A 15,454-nucleotide genomic window follows, 5' to 3' on the forward strand; every position below is an offset into this window, starting at 1 on the left:
TTCCACCCCTGAGTAGAAGATTCTGGGTAGCATGCCGTTGAGAACAAGCCAGTGAGCAGCACCCCTCCAGCAGTTCCTGCTTCACTTTCTGACTCCATGGTCCTGCCTGATCGACCTTCTGCCCTGGCTTCCCTCAGTGGGAGCTTGTGACCTGGGAGTCATATGATGAAATAAACCTTTGCTTCCCCGAATTGCATTGGTCGTGCTATTTATCAGAGCAGTAGAAAGCAAACTAGGCTGCTAAGCTAACATTTTTTGTGAATCCCAGGGCAGACTGGTATGTGTTGACAAACCTCAAAGGCATGTTACAGCATAGTCTCTGTCTGTCTGTCTTTCTCTTTCTTGTTCTCTCTCTCTCTCTCTCTCTCACTCTGTGTGTGTGTGTGTGTGCGTGCATGTTCATATGTGCAGGTGCTTGCGCATGTGTGTGTGTACATGACTATAGAAGCTAGAGATGGATGTCTGGTGTCTCCCTCTATCCCCTCCACCCTAATTTTTGAGATAGGATTTGTCATAGAATCAATTCTGGAGCCCACAGATTCAGCGACACTGGCCAGCAAGCCCCAGGAATCCTCCTGCCCCCACATCTGGAGATGCAGGGTGCCAGGTGAAGTTGTTAGCATGTGTGCTGGAACCCAGACTCAAGTCTTCGTTCTTGCACTTAGAGAACTGAGGTCCTATCTCTTCTCTTGTTTACCAAGCACTGTCACAGTGTTCTCCTGGGCCCTTGCTTACCTAACGTCCACCCTCACCTTTCCATAGGATGCTGATTTAGAAAGGTAATCACCCTCCCCTCTACAGTGACGTTCTTCATAAGAGAGGGAGTTTTATCTTGTTGGCTATTAGTTCAATGTACAGCCTAATTCTGACAAATGACATCTGAGAAAAGTACACGTGCAAAGTTCCCAGGATCCTGAGGGAAAGGATGGAAGCCTTGTCCCCATTTATCGATGTGATGCCAGGAACTGCTGTGGCCACCTCACAGCACAAGATGAAACTAATAAAGAAGACACTCCCTTCAGAAGTGTGACGGGAAAAGCAATGTTAAATTGCTCAACAACGGGGCCTGGAGTCTGCTGATCATTATGCAAGGGGATCATTACACCGTTTTTGAGACATTGATTATATTATCAGATATGATATTTGCTTTAAATAAGGAGGGTGGGTGAGGGGGGAGAGAGGAGATCACCCTCTCAGAGACAAAGGGGAGGGGGAATTGGATAAAGAACTGTGGGAGCAGGGACTGGGAAGGGGGCAACATCTGGAATGTAAATAAAATAATCAATTAAACAAATAAGGGGAGGGGAAGGAAGCCCAAACCATTAGCATGGCAAAATGTTAAGATAATTGTAAAACTGAAGGGACAAGACCTGCTTCACTGTATGAACAAACGTCTGAAGGTTCACGATCCCTCACGATGGAATTAAAGAGAAACAGTGAGACAGCAAAATTCTTATCAGCCTTCCCACAGGCTTTCAGCAGGACAGGTAGTGATGGGGGATGTGTTGGATCCCCGAAGGGACACTGCTGTAGGAGGAGGGTAGGTCTGTATCTCTATGTACCTTATCACTTTCTGATGGCCAAATGGTCATGGACAGGAAACGGATGGCGACGACAGGTAGTAAGCATACGGCAACCGTCAGGATGATGGTCAGCCAGATGTATGGCTGTCTCAGGGCATTGGAAGCCGTACCTGCAACAACACAACAGGGACTCACAGGGACTCACAGAGGTGCTTCTATCCTGAGGACAGAGTTAGCCTTCCATATACTCAGCAGACATCTTAGGTAAGACTTTCTTTCTTTCTTTCTTTCTTTCTTTCTTTCTTTCTTTCTTTCTTTCAAGATCTATTTATTTATTATATGTAAGTACACTGCAGCTGTCTTTAGACACCAGAAGAGGGAGTCCAATCTCATTACAGATGGTTGTGAGCCACTGTGTGGTTACCGGGGTTGGTGCTCTTAACCGCTGAGCCATCTCTCCAGCCCAACATTTTATAACGATTTATTACCTCCCTACACTGCTCCAGAAATGGACTTCCCCACCCCACCTCCAGATTTTGTTTTTGAGGTAGGGTTTCAACCCTGAAGCCTTCAGGATGCCGAGATGGCAGATCAGATCCACCACACCCTGACAGGAATTCACTGTTGTTTGTTTGTTTTTTTTTATTTTTTATTTTTTTGAGACAGGGTTTCCTCCTGGTATACCTGGCTTTCCAGGCAGGACCTTGATCTGTAGATCAGGCAGGCCTTGAACTCACAGAGATCGGTCTGCCTCTGCCTCCCAGGCTCTGGGATTAAGGGCATGTGCTACCATTCATTGCCTGGCAGGAATGCATAATTTAAAATGCCTAGACCTGGAAAAGCCAAGTAAAAAAGGTCGATTGCCTGCTATAAGCTGATAAAGGAAGGGGGGAGGATGCTTTTGTTAATGCTGCACCAAGGAACAATGGAAGTTTGGCGCTGAGGTGGAGCTCTCAGCCGGATCCCTGCTTTGTGAGCACTCGGCCCTTAGGGTCATTTGGCAGTAGAGAGTTCCAAAAAGGATGTTAAAAATAAAGCAGTTATGAATACAGCTGCAATGAACATAGTGGAGCACGTGTCCTTGGGATATGGTGAAACATCTTCTGGGTATATGCCCAGGAGTGGTATAGCTAGGTCTTCAGGTAGAACTATTTCCAGTTTTCTGAGGAACCTCCAGATGGATTTCCAGAGTGGTTGTACAAGCTTGCAATCCCACCAGCAATGGAGGAGTGTTCCTCTTTCTCCACATCCTCGCCAGCATCTGCTGTCACCTGAGTTTTTGATCTTAGCCATTCTGATTGGTGGAAGGTGGAATCTCAGAGTCGTTTTGATTTGCACTTCCCTGATGTCTAAAGGATGTTGAACATTTCTTTAAGTGCCATTCAAGATTTCTCTGTTGAGAGAATTCCCTGTTTAGCTCTGTATCCCATTTTTAAAAATAGTTTTGGCCAGAAACTCCACACATTTGTCATATGAACTGGCAGCCCACAGTGTTTTATATGGGTCATGCCATTCAATCTATTCTGAGAGGTGGGAGCTGTTGTCCGAGCCACACCGGGAAACTGAGTCGAGAGCTTAGTGAGTTTGCCCAAGAAAACACAGCTAGCCAGGGCAGTCCCAAGATCAAAACCCACTCTGTGACTGGAGCCAAGCTTTGGCCACCGGAACTGGTGATTTGCTGTTGAATTTTATATACATGATGTATATGAGGATCATATACATTTCCCCAACATCTAGAGGCGAATTTACCACAAAGCTTTCTGTACTTTATATGGGTCCATAAAATTAATTTTTAAAATTTAAACTTTTATCTTTTTAAAAATGAGCACACAAGGTATCGGATGTCATCATGGCATTTTTTCAGAATGGGTTTCACCCTCCTCCCTTCAGCTTTCCACCCTACTGTTCTTCTTAATCCCCTACAGAACCTCTTCCCCACTTGGCGTCATCTGCTCTTCAGTATCCTGAGCATCCTTTGCCTATCTTCCGTCTTCCCTCATCATCTATTTTTACCCTCTCTTATTCTTTCTACTTTTTAAAGCTTTACTCATATTTACACACATACACACACACACACACACAGTCTTTGCTTTTAAACTACTAAATATAAATTAAATTGAGAGAACCCACTTCATATCAGAATCTTCTAAGTAAGCATTAAAAGAGTAAGAAAAAAAAAACCAAAACAAAAATAATGAAAACTAGCTCCACCCAGAGATGAAAAGGGTTACCATAGCAACAAGCGCTTAAGACTCAACAATGGGCCATAAAGTCCCAATCTTCTATTCAAAAAAAAGTTATGGAGAATTTTTATTTCATCATAAATCCAAACTATTTGAGAATCTCACAAAAGTTCAATTTATGTTTATTTTTGTATTTGTGGTATTTATATCAGTTTGATATAATGTATACAATATACTTTGATTATATTTAAACTCCACTCCGCTAACACTTCCCTCCCAAGTTCTTATCCTTTCTTTTTCTCTTTTCTTTCTTTCTTTCTTTTTTTTTTTTTAAATAACCCTCCAAGTCTGCTTTGTGCTACCCATATACTCAAAAGTAGGGCATTTACTAGAGCAGGGTGACACCCTTAAAGGAATCTGACTCTCCCTTGCTCAGAAGCCATCAACTGTCCCACTAAGTTAGAGGCAGAGGGCTCACGAGCCCCTTCCCCCTCCACACTGAAATACTGGCTGGCTTGACTCTGTGCAGGCAACCACAGCTCTGTGAGTTCATGAGTGCAGCAGTCCTGTCAGAGTCAGAAGACATTGTTCTCCTCCTGACCTCTGGCTCTTAAATTGTGTGTGTGTGTTACTTTTACATCTTATGTGTATGGGTGTTTTGCTTGCCTGTATGCCTGTGCATCACATGCATGCCTGGTGCTTTTGGAAGCCAGAAGAGGGCATTGGATCTCCTGGAGCTGGAGTTACAGATGTTGTAAGCCACCACGTGGATGGTGGGAGTCAAACCTAGGTCCTCTGGGAGAACAGCCAGTGCTTTTAACTGCTGTGCTATCTCTCCAGCCCCAACCTCTGGAGCTTAAGTCATGTGTTTAACAGTTACAATCATCTGAGCCCATGGCTTCTGTGGACTGTTCATTGAACTGCTGTTCAACAGACATAGTTCCAAAGATGGACCAGGATTCTGAGTTCTAGGTTTCCATTGTATTAGTAATTCGTCATTTGATTGGTTAATTTAATATTCTTGTCTTTGACCTATTTCTACACCCCCTTTAAAAATGATTAGAACTGTGATAGTGTTGCAGTTTTTGTACAAAGAACCTTAAAGTAGAAACACCTGGTCAAAATGTATGAAGCATTTTATAGTTAATTGTGCATTTTCAGAGTGTTTTGGAAAAAATTAAACCTTCTTTCAGAAATATATATGCACTCAATGTGTCATAACTATGGAGATTAGGTCTTGTGGGAGTGGAGGAAGGCTTTATTTAGCTGCCCCTGCCTCTTTCTTTTGCCTCTGTTTTTTTTTTTTTTTTTTTAGGCAGAGCCTTGCTTTTAGCCCAGCTGGCCTGGAGCTCACTCTATAGACCAGGCCAACCCTGAACTTGGATTACAGGCACTTGCCGCTCTTCCCGGCAATTTAATCTTTGGTTTTATTTGTCTTTTATTACTTTTAAATTGTGCCTATTTATTGTCTTTTACCAAATACAATTTGAATTTCATTTTAATTTTTAAATTGAAGAAAGATTTTTTTCATCTAATATATGATCAAGGTTTCCTTTCTCTCAACTCCTCCCAGATCTCTCTACTTCCCCTCCCACCCCAATCCACACACTTTCCTTTCCTCTCTCTCAATAGAATACAAACAGGCATCTAAAAATAATAATAAAATAAGACAAGATAAAAACAAACCAGAATAGGACAAAACAAACAGAAAAAGAACACACACACACACACACAAGAGCACAAGAAACACAAAAAGATGTGGAAACACAGGTTCACATACACAGAAATTTCATGAAAACACAAAACTGGAAATCGGTAATATATATACACAAAAGTTCCATAAGAAACAAACAAAACCAAAGAGCCCTGAGAAAGAACTGTGGCACAAAGAATGCCATTAAGTTCATTTTCTGTTGGCCATCTACTGCTGGGCATAAAATGATATCTTAAAACTATGTGTGTATGTGTTGCCTGTAGAAGCCAGAAAAGGACATGGAACCCTTGGGACTGGAGTTCCTGGCAATCGGGAGCCACCTGATATGGGTTTTAGTGGCTGTTTGGAAGGGTCTAAGCAGGTTAAAGCCACATTAAGACGCAGCTGGGCATCTGTTAAATAAGATAACGTAAAGATTAAATAAAGGCCTGGGGCAGCCAAGCAAGTAAATAATTGTGCTTGCCACAGTTATTTACTGATCCTGGGTCCTCTGCAAGAGCAGTGTGTCCTCTTAACCACTGACCTATCTCTTCACCTCCGACTTTTAAATCTTTTTAAAAAGCTTAGTTCATTTCTATGTTTATTGTGCGTGCGTGGGTGTGTGTGAGTGTACGTGAGCACATTTGCAGATGTAGGTCCGAGGACAGCTTGTTTTGGGAATTCTTTCTCTTCTCCTTCGATGTGAGCCCACATATTGTCAGGTTTGGGTGGTGGGCACAGTGATTTACCTGCTGGTTCATCCTGCTGGCCCAAGCCTTTTAACCTTGAAGCTATCTTCTTTAACGGATGCACAGCTGTGTCTTAATATGACTTTACCTTGCTTAGACCCTTCCAAGGAGCCACTGCCATTCAATTCCTATTAGAATACTCATTTTTTACTAGCAGAGATATATGCTCTTTGTATTTTTCTGCTCACCTAAGGATTATGTGTGATTGTAATCTCATGGCACTGACCTACGCTTACTTTCGGAGTCTGGGCAATACCAACCTGTGAACTGAAATGCGGACGGAAAGAGAACGTGTATCCCAGCACTGTGGAAGTCAAACATGATGCCGAAGTACAGTGCGATGCTGCCGAAAATTGAAAAGGCATTCACAAAAGTCCAGTATGAAGTATCCAAGCCAATCTGTTGGGAAACCAGAAGCGGGATAAAAACCAGAGCACTCATTTGGGGACTTGAGCAGGAAAAGGAAAGATCTGTGAACCCTCCAAATTCCAATTTGACAAATTTCAATTTGGCAGTTTGGGTATGGTTTGGTTGGAACAGTAAACACCCAGAGACCAAGCCACCCTTGGCTCAAGCAAGAGAGAGAGAGAGAGAGAGAGAGAGAGAGAGAAGAAACATGCTAGGATGAGGGATGCAAAGAACCTTCTCGTTGTGTAAAGTGACAGGGGCTCTGAGGACAGGCTGGGCAGGCTTGCCTAGTTACAGAAGTACGGGTACCAACAGATACAGGATACCGTGAAGGAAAGCCACATACCTGGAAGTTGACCGTTATCACTAGAGCGGAGGCCACCGTGACGGCGAAGGACTGGTAGTCTGAAGGCGCCTCCCCATCCTGTCCCACTGTTTGCAGATAAGCGCCAAGCGGTATGAAGAAGAGGACCATTGAGGTTAAGACCCCATGCAGCAAACTGACAAAGAATCTCTTATAGTTGAACAGCAAGTCCCTCTGCCCCACTACATACAGCCCAGGGAATCGGAGGCTCAGCTTGTCACTCACGTCCTTAAAGAGAAAACAAAATTCGCCCATCAGGTCAAGGATGCAGGGACGTCACAGTGAGCATCTTGGATCTCACAAACAGCTGCACCTTGCCCCAGTGTTTTAGGAAGGCAAGCGGGAAGCCTGACCAGTATCTTTGTGTGCAGAGGTCAGTCAAGCTTTGGCTCACCGTCACTCAATGCTTACAGACCGTGGCTATGGGGAACTTATCACTGTACTAGTAAAGACAATAGTAATGTCAAGTAGTATGTGGAGATTAGCTTCTAACCCCCTGAGAGAATGTATTTGTATTATTACAAATCTAGAGGGAGAATACTCACACACAAGTTGGTAAGTTAATCCTTAATTATCCCAATTATTTCTTATCAATTATCCCTTCCCTAAGAATCACTTGTCCACCTAGCAAGAGGGGTGTGGGCTGCCTTGGTCTCTGTTCCCTTCCATTGGATCCCCTTCCCCACTGCCTGGAATGGCCTCTGTAAGGAGAGGATGACAGGGACCTGCTGGGACTAGATGCCCCAGGGTTGGGTGGTACCCAAGGGAGGCACCCCTTCCCTGATTAGAAGTGGGGAGGCATTGGGGGGGGGAGAGATTTGTAAGGGTTGGACTGGGAAGAGAAGAGGGAGGGGGGCTGTGATTGAGATGTAAAGTGAATACAAATAAAATATTTAAAAAAAAAGAATAACTTGTTAGGCGAAACATGATTTAGGAATTAGATGCGTAAACTTTGGAAACTATTAAAATTTACTTTTTAAAATAAGTTGTTGACATAAGTCAGGCTGGATTCTTGGGTGTCGCCTGAACAAATGTCTGAAAGGAAAATGTGAGCATCCTTGCTTGAACTCAGTGAAGCTACAGAAACTCTTTTTGGAACAGAGCAGAAAGCAGCTATTGTTGCTTGACAGGTATACCGGGGTTTATCAGAACGCGTGGATGCGCTTTCTGTAATCTCCCTGGCAACAGATGGGTCTTTCCACAGCACCCCATCCCAGGCCTCCTACCTGATCAAGCAGCCCCATGAGGAGCACAGGCAAACTGGAGTACAGCACGTTGTAGAGGGTGATAAACCAGTCCTCATACGCCGTCTGTGAACGAAGACAGAGGCTCTATGTCACACACAGACACATTACAGGTCTACTTTCACCACGCAGGACTGTCTCCTGCCAGCGTGGACCTCTCCTGAAGAGGAAGTAGCCCTCAGCTGGCCCTACAAAATAAGTCTATGCAGTGAGATATACCACAGGCTTTTCTATAGCAACAATCCCCTCTGAAATTGTCTCCTTAAATGTGTGTGTGTGTGAATACTATAAGGTTTTGCCAAAATATTCTGTTCTGACTAATAATGTTAGTAAAATAAAATCAGTGTTTATTTTTTTAAAAAAGACTTTAAAATTTTAAATTATGTGTATGTGTGTGCATCTGTATATGGGTATGTGCACATGAGTGTCCACAGATGCAAGAAGAGGGCTTTGGATCCTCTGGGATGGGAGTTACAGGTAGTCTGAATCACCTGACATGGGTATTGGGGACCAAATTCAGGTCCTCTATAAGAACAGTGTGTACTCTTAACCTTGAGGCAACTCTCTAGCTGGGTTCCTCACTTTCAGACTTCCTTGTGAAATGAAATTACAATTCTGAAATGGAAATGAAGCATTTAAAACTTTTTTAAATACTCAAAAAAAAAAAAGAATATTGAAAATAAAACTAGTTCAGGAAGGCTGGCAAGGTGGCTTCACAGGCAAAGGCACTTGTCACTCAAGCCTGGTGACCTGAGGTCAATTCCTGAAGCCCAGCTAAAGAACTGACTCCCCAAAGCTGTTTCTCTGACCTCTACATGTACACTGTGCCCTGTCCTCCCCACATAGACAGATACACACACAATAAACAAACAAATTCATAAAATGTTTAAAAGAACTAGCATTTTATTTATAAAAAGTTCTACTAAAAAAAAAATAGTTCTAAAGGAATCATGTTATATTACCTGGGCTGAGTAGCCATTGAAGAAGGAGTACCAGAAATGAACTAAAGTGAAGGCAAAGTTCTTGTAAAAGAAGTATCGTAGGAACTTGCACATCCTTATGTAAGACCACCGGCCGTGGACCAGCAGCAACCGCTGCAGATATCTGAACTGAGCAAAAGAATAGTCACTGGACATGACAGCTTGCATCCCTTCTTGTCCACTTATTCCAACACCAATGTGGGCAGCTGGGGGGGCAGAGGGAAAAAGAAATAGTGGGTTAGACATTGCTTTTAAGGCAGAGCATTGAGCAACATAAGACTTTCCATCGCAAAACAAAAACTCTTGCTTACCATCGCCCCACTTCCCTACCCCTGCCTCCAGCTCCTGATTTCAGTTCAGAAGGACAAGTGTGCTAAACCAAGCTCAGATGGGACTCCTTAAATAACTTGTGATAGGATCTCAGGTGGGTGATGAATTCCATTTGGATTATCTACCTGACATATCAGCCATCTCTTTCATCCACAGGGTGAGCCCCAGACACCCTTAGGAGCCAGAGATGAGTCAGCTGCACCGCACTTACAGTAGATGCTGCAAAACTAGCCCTGCCAACCTGCGTTCTTCCTCTGTTGTAAGTAGTAAGGCCGGAAAGCAAATTGGCATACTTTCCCAGACTCTGCTGCCATTGGTCTCAATTGTGACTGGGGTCCATTGTTTAGATCCACTCATGACTGGGAAACTGAGGTGACCTGGAGCCTAAAATCTCCTTCCCTCTTTGACATATCTGTAGCAGAGTTCTAACCATTTCCAGCTGATGGGCAGCCGTAAAGGCTTTTCAACTGAGAAGTTCTTTAGAGAGACCTAAACAGTAAAAGCTCCTCTAGTGAACGGGCCAGAGGCTACTCAGCCTAAAAAGGAACCCATAAGAGGGCTGGGGAGGACATGTTAGGACAGAGGAGGGGGCAGTAGTGCAAATGAGGTGTGTAAACAGAAAGGAGGCCATGGGAGAAGGATGGCTGCTTGTGTTCGTCAGCACATTTTTCTCTACAAGACATCACTGTCTTTGTTTACCTTAATTTTTAAGGCCTGGACAATATTCTGGATTCTCTAATTCAAAAATGTATTTAATAACTATTGGAAGAATGAGCACAACATTGGAAATCAGCTTTGCCTGTGAATGTGTGCATGCATGTATCTATCTTAAAGCCACAGTGTACCTTTAGCCCACAATCACGCCCAGTTATACGCATGCATATAAACATTATAAGCTAGAATCTGCACAGGAGAGAGAACGTGGGGTTTTTGTCTTCTTATGTACATTGTTCTTGATCTGGCAGAAAACTTATGACACAGACAGACACAGACACAGACAGAGACACAGACAACTTCTAGGTAGACCCCATTTTCCTGTATTTTTATCCCAAACAGATGCTCCTTAAGTTACACACACACACGCACATGCACACACTAGCACACACACATACACTAGCACACACATGCACATACCTTGCACACACACACACACATACACAACTAAATAAGTAAATGAATACAAATTTTAAAATAAAAGTTTAGGGCTGGAGAGGTGGCTCAGTGGTTAAGAGCACTGACTGCTCTTCCAAAGGTCCTGAGTTCAATTCCCAGCAACCACATGGTGGCTCACAACCATCTGTAATGGGACCTGATGCCCTCTTCTGGTGTGTCTGAAGACAGTTACAGTGTACTCATCATATACATAAAATAAATAAATAATAATTCTTAAAAAAAAATAAAAGTTTAAAGCAACTTTAGAAAACTGGGCCTGCATGAGGTTTATCTGTCTTTTGAAGACAGACGGTGAACCGGGGAAGGAAACCTCTGGAGGCTCCATCATTTAATAAAATGACAAGTCTGTAAGGCCTCTTCCCTTCCAGGACAACTAGAAAATTCTATCAGAACTGAATAAAAACCATGCGTAAGTTACTCTTTAGACACAGGCACAGACATATAAGGGTGCATAGTGGGACAATAATCCAGAGCTGGCCACCGAGGAGGGAGGGATCTCATTCAGAGCAGTGGCATCTGTGTGGTGAGACAGGCACAGAGCAGAGAGCAGAGAGGGACGAAACCGGCAGTGGCAACAGATGTGCGCATTGATAAAAAGCAAGAAGACATACGTCATACAGACGGCTCCTGCTGAAGAAGACAGGGCAGGGAGACTCTTAGCACAGGCCAAGGAGGAAAGGAGAGGAGCTCTGAGGAAAGAAAGAGATAAATCTGTGAGTCACAAAGTAGGCTCAATTCATATCCGGTTATAGGTGACACACTTAAGTTCCCCAGCACAACAGGCGGTGTGTGTGTGTGTATGTGTGCCTGTGTATGTATATGTGGTATGTGTCCGTGTGTGTCTGTGTATATGTAGTATGTGTGTGTGTTTTTGTGTATGTGTAGTGTGTATCAGTGTGTGCGGGTGTATGTGTAGTGTATATGTTAGTGTGTATGTCTGTGTTTGTCCGTGTATGTGTGCCTGTATGTGTGTGTATATGTGTTTCTCTGTGGATATGCATGTGTGATATGTGCAGGTCTATGTGTATGTCTGTGTGTATGTGTCTGTGTATATGTGTGTGTGGTATGTGTACATCTGTGTGTATGTGGTGTGTGTACGTGTGTATATATAGTAACATAATATTTTACTTTAACTGTAATAGCACTGAGTTAGACAACAGAGAGGATAATTTTCTTTTTTTCAGATGAGAAATTGGGCCTAACCTGAAGACCATGGGCTATCTGCTAGGGAGATCAAGACCATGAGATTGTGGGAGAATGTTTTCTGCAGGGCTTAGGTAAGAAAGAATAATATTCTCAAAATAAATACCAAAGAGAGAGAGAGAGAGAGAGACATAACAGTCCATGCTGAGTGCAGCAGAACTCTCTTGCAGAATTTCTTACATATCAAGGGTTTTTATTGCATTAAGAAAAAATAATTTTATTTGCAGAGCACCTAATTTTTTAATCAGGATAGAAGCAACAGTTAAAAATATTAAGTTCGGAGACTGGAGAGATGGATCAGTGGTTAAAAGCACTGGCAACTCTTCCAGAGGTCCTGAGTTCGATTCCCGGCAACCACATGATGACTTACAACTGTAAGTAACTGTCTGTATTGGGATTTGATGCTCTCTTTTGGTGTGTTTGAAGACCGTGACACTGTACTCATATACATTAAATAAATGAATAAAGCTTTTGTTAAGCCCTTAAAAATGAACTATCCTCAGAAAACCTCGCCATACTGTACATAAAAGAAACAGTTTCCCATGTATAGCTCATCTACTGGATGTTCGGTGAATCCCACTCCCGCTGAGCCTACTGCCGGCTTCCAGAGGGTAGGTCAAGGCAGGGAAAGCTGCCTTCAGTGATACCGGCCTATGATGCCTCAGTCCTGGCAACTGAAGAGACTTTTCCCTCACTCCCCCATGCTCCTACCCCTTGTGTTCAGCAAGCTGGTGTCACAAGCCACCTGTGTACAACTCACTTTTGATCATGTTGACATCATTGGCCCCGTCTCCAATGGCCAGCGTGATGGCTTTTTTGTACCTCTTCACCAGGTCCACCACCATGGCCTTCTGCTTGGGCGTGACGCGGCAGCAGATGACGGCGCTGCACTCGCAGGCCAGGTCCACGAAGTTCTTCTGCCGCTGCTCTTTCTTCTCTTCCAGCCGTCTCCGGCTCTGGCTCCGCATCCGCCTCTCCTCCTCTGTCCTTGGGAACTTCAGCTTCAGGATCTTACTTCTCTTGGTCTTCTTCTCTAGAAGGATTTCATTCTGTGACACCAGAAGGAGAAAGCACCACCAATCACTTTAGTTTTTACACCACGAGTACCACTCCCAAGATTTGAGTCCTGGGAAGGAAAGGTCATGGGTTATTTATTGTGCTAATAAAAAGCATACAATAAGATTATAGAAAATAGGCATGTCTTTCAAGTGAAAAGTGGAAATTACCCATATGTGGAACTCCCTGGATAACCAATCTCACCATTTTGCTCTAAACTCTTAGATAACCTCTAACATTAAAACTCAAACTTAGGAAAGTCACACTTGTTGTGACAGGCTAAGAGATGAGATTGACAGGCAATTAGTATGCAAAGCCATCAAGAATGGCCCCAATGGGGCTGGAGAGATGGCTCAGTGGTTAAGAGCGCCGACTGCTCTTCCTAAGGTCCTGAGTTCAAATCCCAGCAACCACATGGTGGCTCACAACCATCCGCTGTGAGATCTGGTGCCCTCTGTGCACAGCCACAGTGTACTTACATATAATAAATACATAAAGACATAAAAAAAAAAAAAGAAAAAGAAATAAAGAATGGCCCAAATGAACTTTCTTGAGTGACAGGCAAGACTCACTACTGATACACACAAGCCAGGAGCCAGTGATGATTAAGGCACGGTTTTCTCCAGGTGGAAAAAAGGGTTCATACACAGGAGGTGCAAATTTTGCAGAGACTCCACCTCTGTTTCTCTGATTCTCCATCCTGGTGTGAAGAAGAGAGCTAGGGGAAAATAAAATGAATTTGAAACAGGTGACTATAAAGTCTCATATATATTATGTGTGTGTGTATACAATATATATAATTTATGTTATTATCTATAATATATTACATATTAGAAATTAAATTTATATATAATATTATATATAAATATACTATATATAAAATATACATTATATATAAATATACTATATATGTGTGAGTGTGTGTGTGTGTGTATATATATAAAGACTAGGGCCAGGCATGGTAGTATATACTTTTAATCCTAGCATTTGGATCTTATACACACATAGATACACATGTAACCTTGATAGGCCTACAACTCACTATGTAGACCAACTAGCCTTGAATTCACAATCCCCCTGCCTCTGCCTCTCAAGTGCTAGGATTAACAGTTTGCACTGCCATGCCTGGCCTTAGACTTTAATTTTAACCTCACTTAAAAAAAATCATGCTACAAAGTACCCAGCCTGACATTTATCACATTGTTGAGTGTAGTTCATAGGGGTGAGCCTATTCACACACTGAGTAGCCAGTCCGTCTTGGAAAGCTCGCTTGTTTTGTGACTGGGTCACCTCACTGATGTCTTCAAGTTCATCAGGGCTATGAAATAATCTGTCAAACTCTCTTTCCCTTTGAGGGGTAAGCGATACTCCATTGTGTGGATATGTTGATTTTTGCTTATCCAACTCATACTTTAGTGGATGTCTGGGTTGCTTCTGTCTCTTGGCCTCTGTGAACAGAGCTATATAAATAGACTGTGCATATATATTTTTTTCAATATCCTGCTTTCAACTATTCCGAGTAGGTACCCAGGACAGGACAATATGAAAATTCTATTTTTTAATGCTCTTGACGAAGACCCACACTGTGGCCGCATGCCTTTACCCTACCAACACACGCCAGAGTTCTGCTCCTGCCATGCCTCACCAGAACTTAGCAACCACACATGTTTTATCCCACAGACACACTCCATAGTCCTGATCTTCACATTTTCTTTCTTTTCTGGGCATCCAGAAATAAGTCATAGTCTCTGATTTTGAGTTGCATGTTCCTAACAGTTTGTGATGCTGAGTACTTCTGTACACCCCTTAGCCATGGTGCCGCCACTGTGGGGAAATGTCTAAGTGCTCAGTCCTCCAGCACAGGGCATCATCTTGGAATTTTACCACGTGTCAAAGATCCAAATAAAGATGCAGGAAACACTGTGTCCATATGTATGAGAAAGGAAGCAGTCTTGATGTGAATTTTACCACGCTATTTTATGACATAAAAAAGGCTTTTCCCACATACTTAAAATCGTATCTGCTCTCCAAAAATCTCAGTGATGATAAATAAATTCATTAACTAATTTCTTTATTTATATATTTTTGGTCTTTTGAGACAGGGTTTCTCTGTGTAGCGTTGGCTGTCCTGGAACTTACTCTGTAGACCAGGCTGGCCTCCATCTCACAGAGACCTTCCTGCCTCTGCTCTTCAAGTGCCAGGATTAAAGGTGTGTGCCACTACCATCTGGCACTGGTGCTTTTTTTTTTTTTTTAAAGATTTATGTTTAATTTCAGTTATTTACAGTTGTGTGTTTATGTGACTGTATGTCATGTATATGCTGCCAAACATTGCTGCTGGGAGCTGAACTTAGGTCCTCTGTAAGAGCATTATGCACCCTTAACTGCTGAGCCACCTCTCCAGCCTTCTTATTGCTTTAAATCACTATAATTTATCAATATAAATTATCAGAACACTTTTGTATGATGGGGAGATGAGCTGTGGAACTTTAGAGTGGAAGTGACTAATCTCCTTATCTCACAAATCAGGAAATGAAGGCAGAAAGAA

General features: G+C 42.8%; 1 protein-coding gene across 2 annotated transcripts in view; it reads right to left on the reverse strand.

The window, feature by feature from the left end:
* Window positions 1–15,454, reverse strand: part of Atp8b1 (ATPase phospholipid transporting 8B1) — a 138,642-nt gene that overhangs the window by 3,066 nt on the left and 120,122 nt on the right. For both annotated transcript variants that reach the window (XM_021150778.3, XM_085833559.1), the window contains 7 exons: window positions 13,492–13,624; window positions 12,611–12,899; window positions 9,127–9,350; window positions 8,147–8,230; window positions 6,903–7,148; window positions 6,409–6,547; window positions 1,563–1,693 (listed from right to left, as the gene is read on the reverse strand). In XM_021150778.3, the coding sequence (XP_021006437.1) occupies window positions 1,563–1,693; window positions 6,409–6,547; window positions 6,903–7,148; window positions 8,147–8,230; window positions 9,127–9,350; window positions 12,611–12,899; window positions 13,492–13,624 (1,246 nt within the window). The remainder of the gene's footprint in view (window positions 1–1,562; window positions 1,694–6,408; window positions 6,548–6,902; window positions 7,149–8,146; window positions 8,231–9,126; window positions 9,351–12,610; window positions 12,900–13,491; window positions 13,625–15,454) is intronic.

The sequence above is a fragment of the Mus caroli genome, unplaced genomic scaffold, assembly GCF_978045245.1.
Source record: "Mus caroli unplaced genomic scaffold, Mus_caroli_1 scaffold_19, whole genome shotgun sequence".
Lineage (NCBI taxonomy): Eukaryota > Metazoa > Chordata > Mammalia > Rodentia > Muridae > Mus > Mus caroli.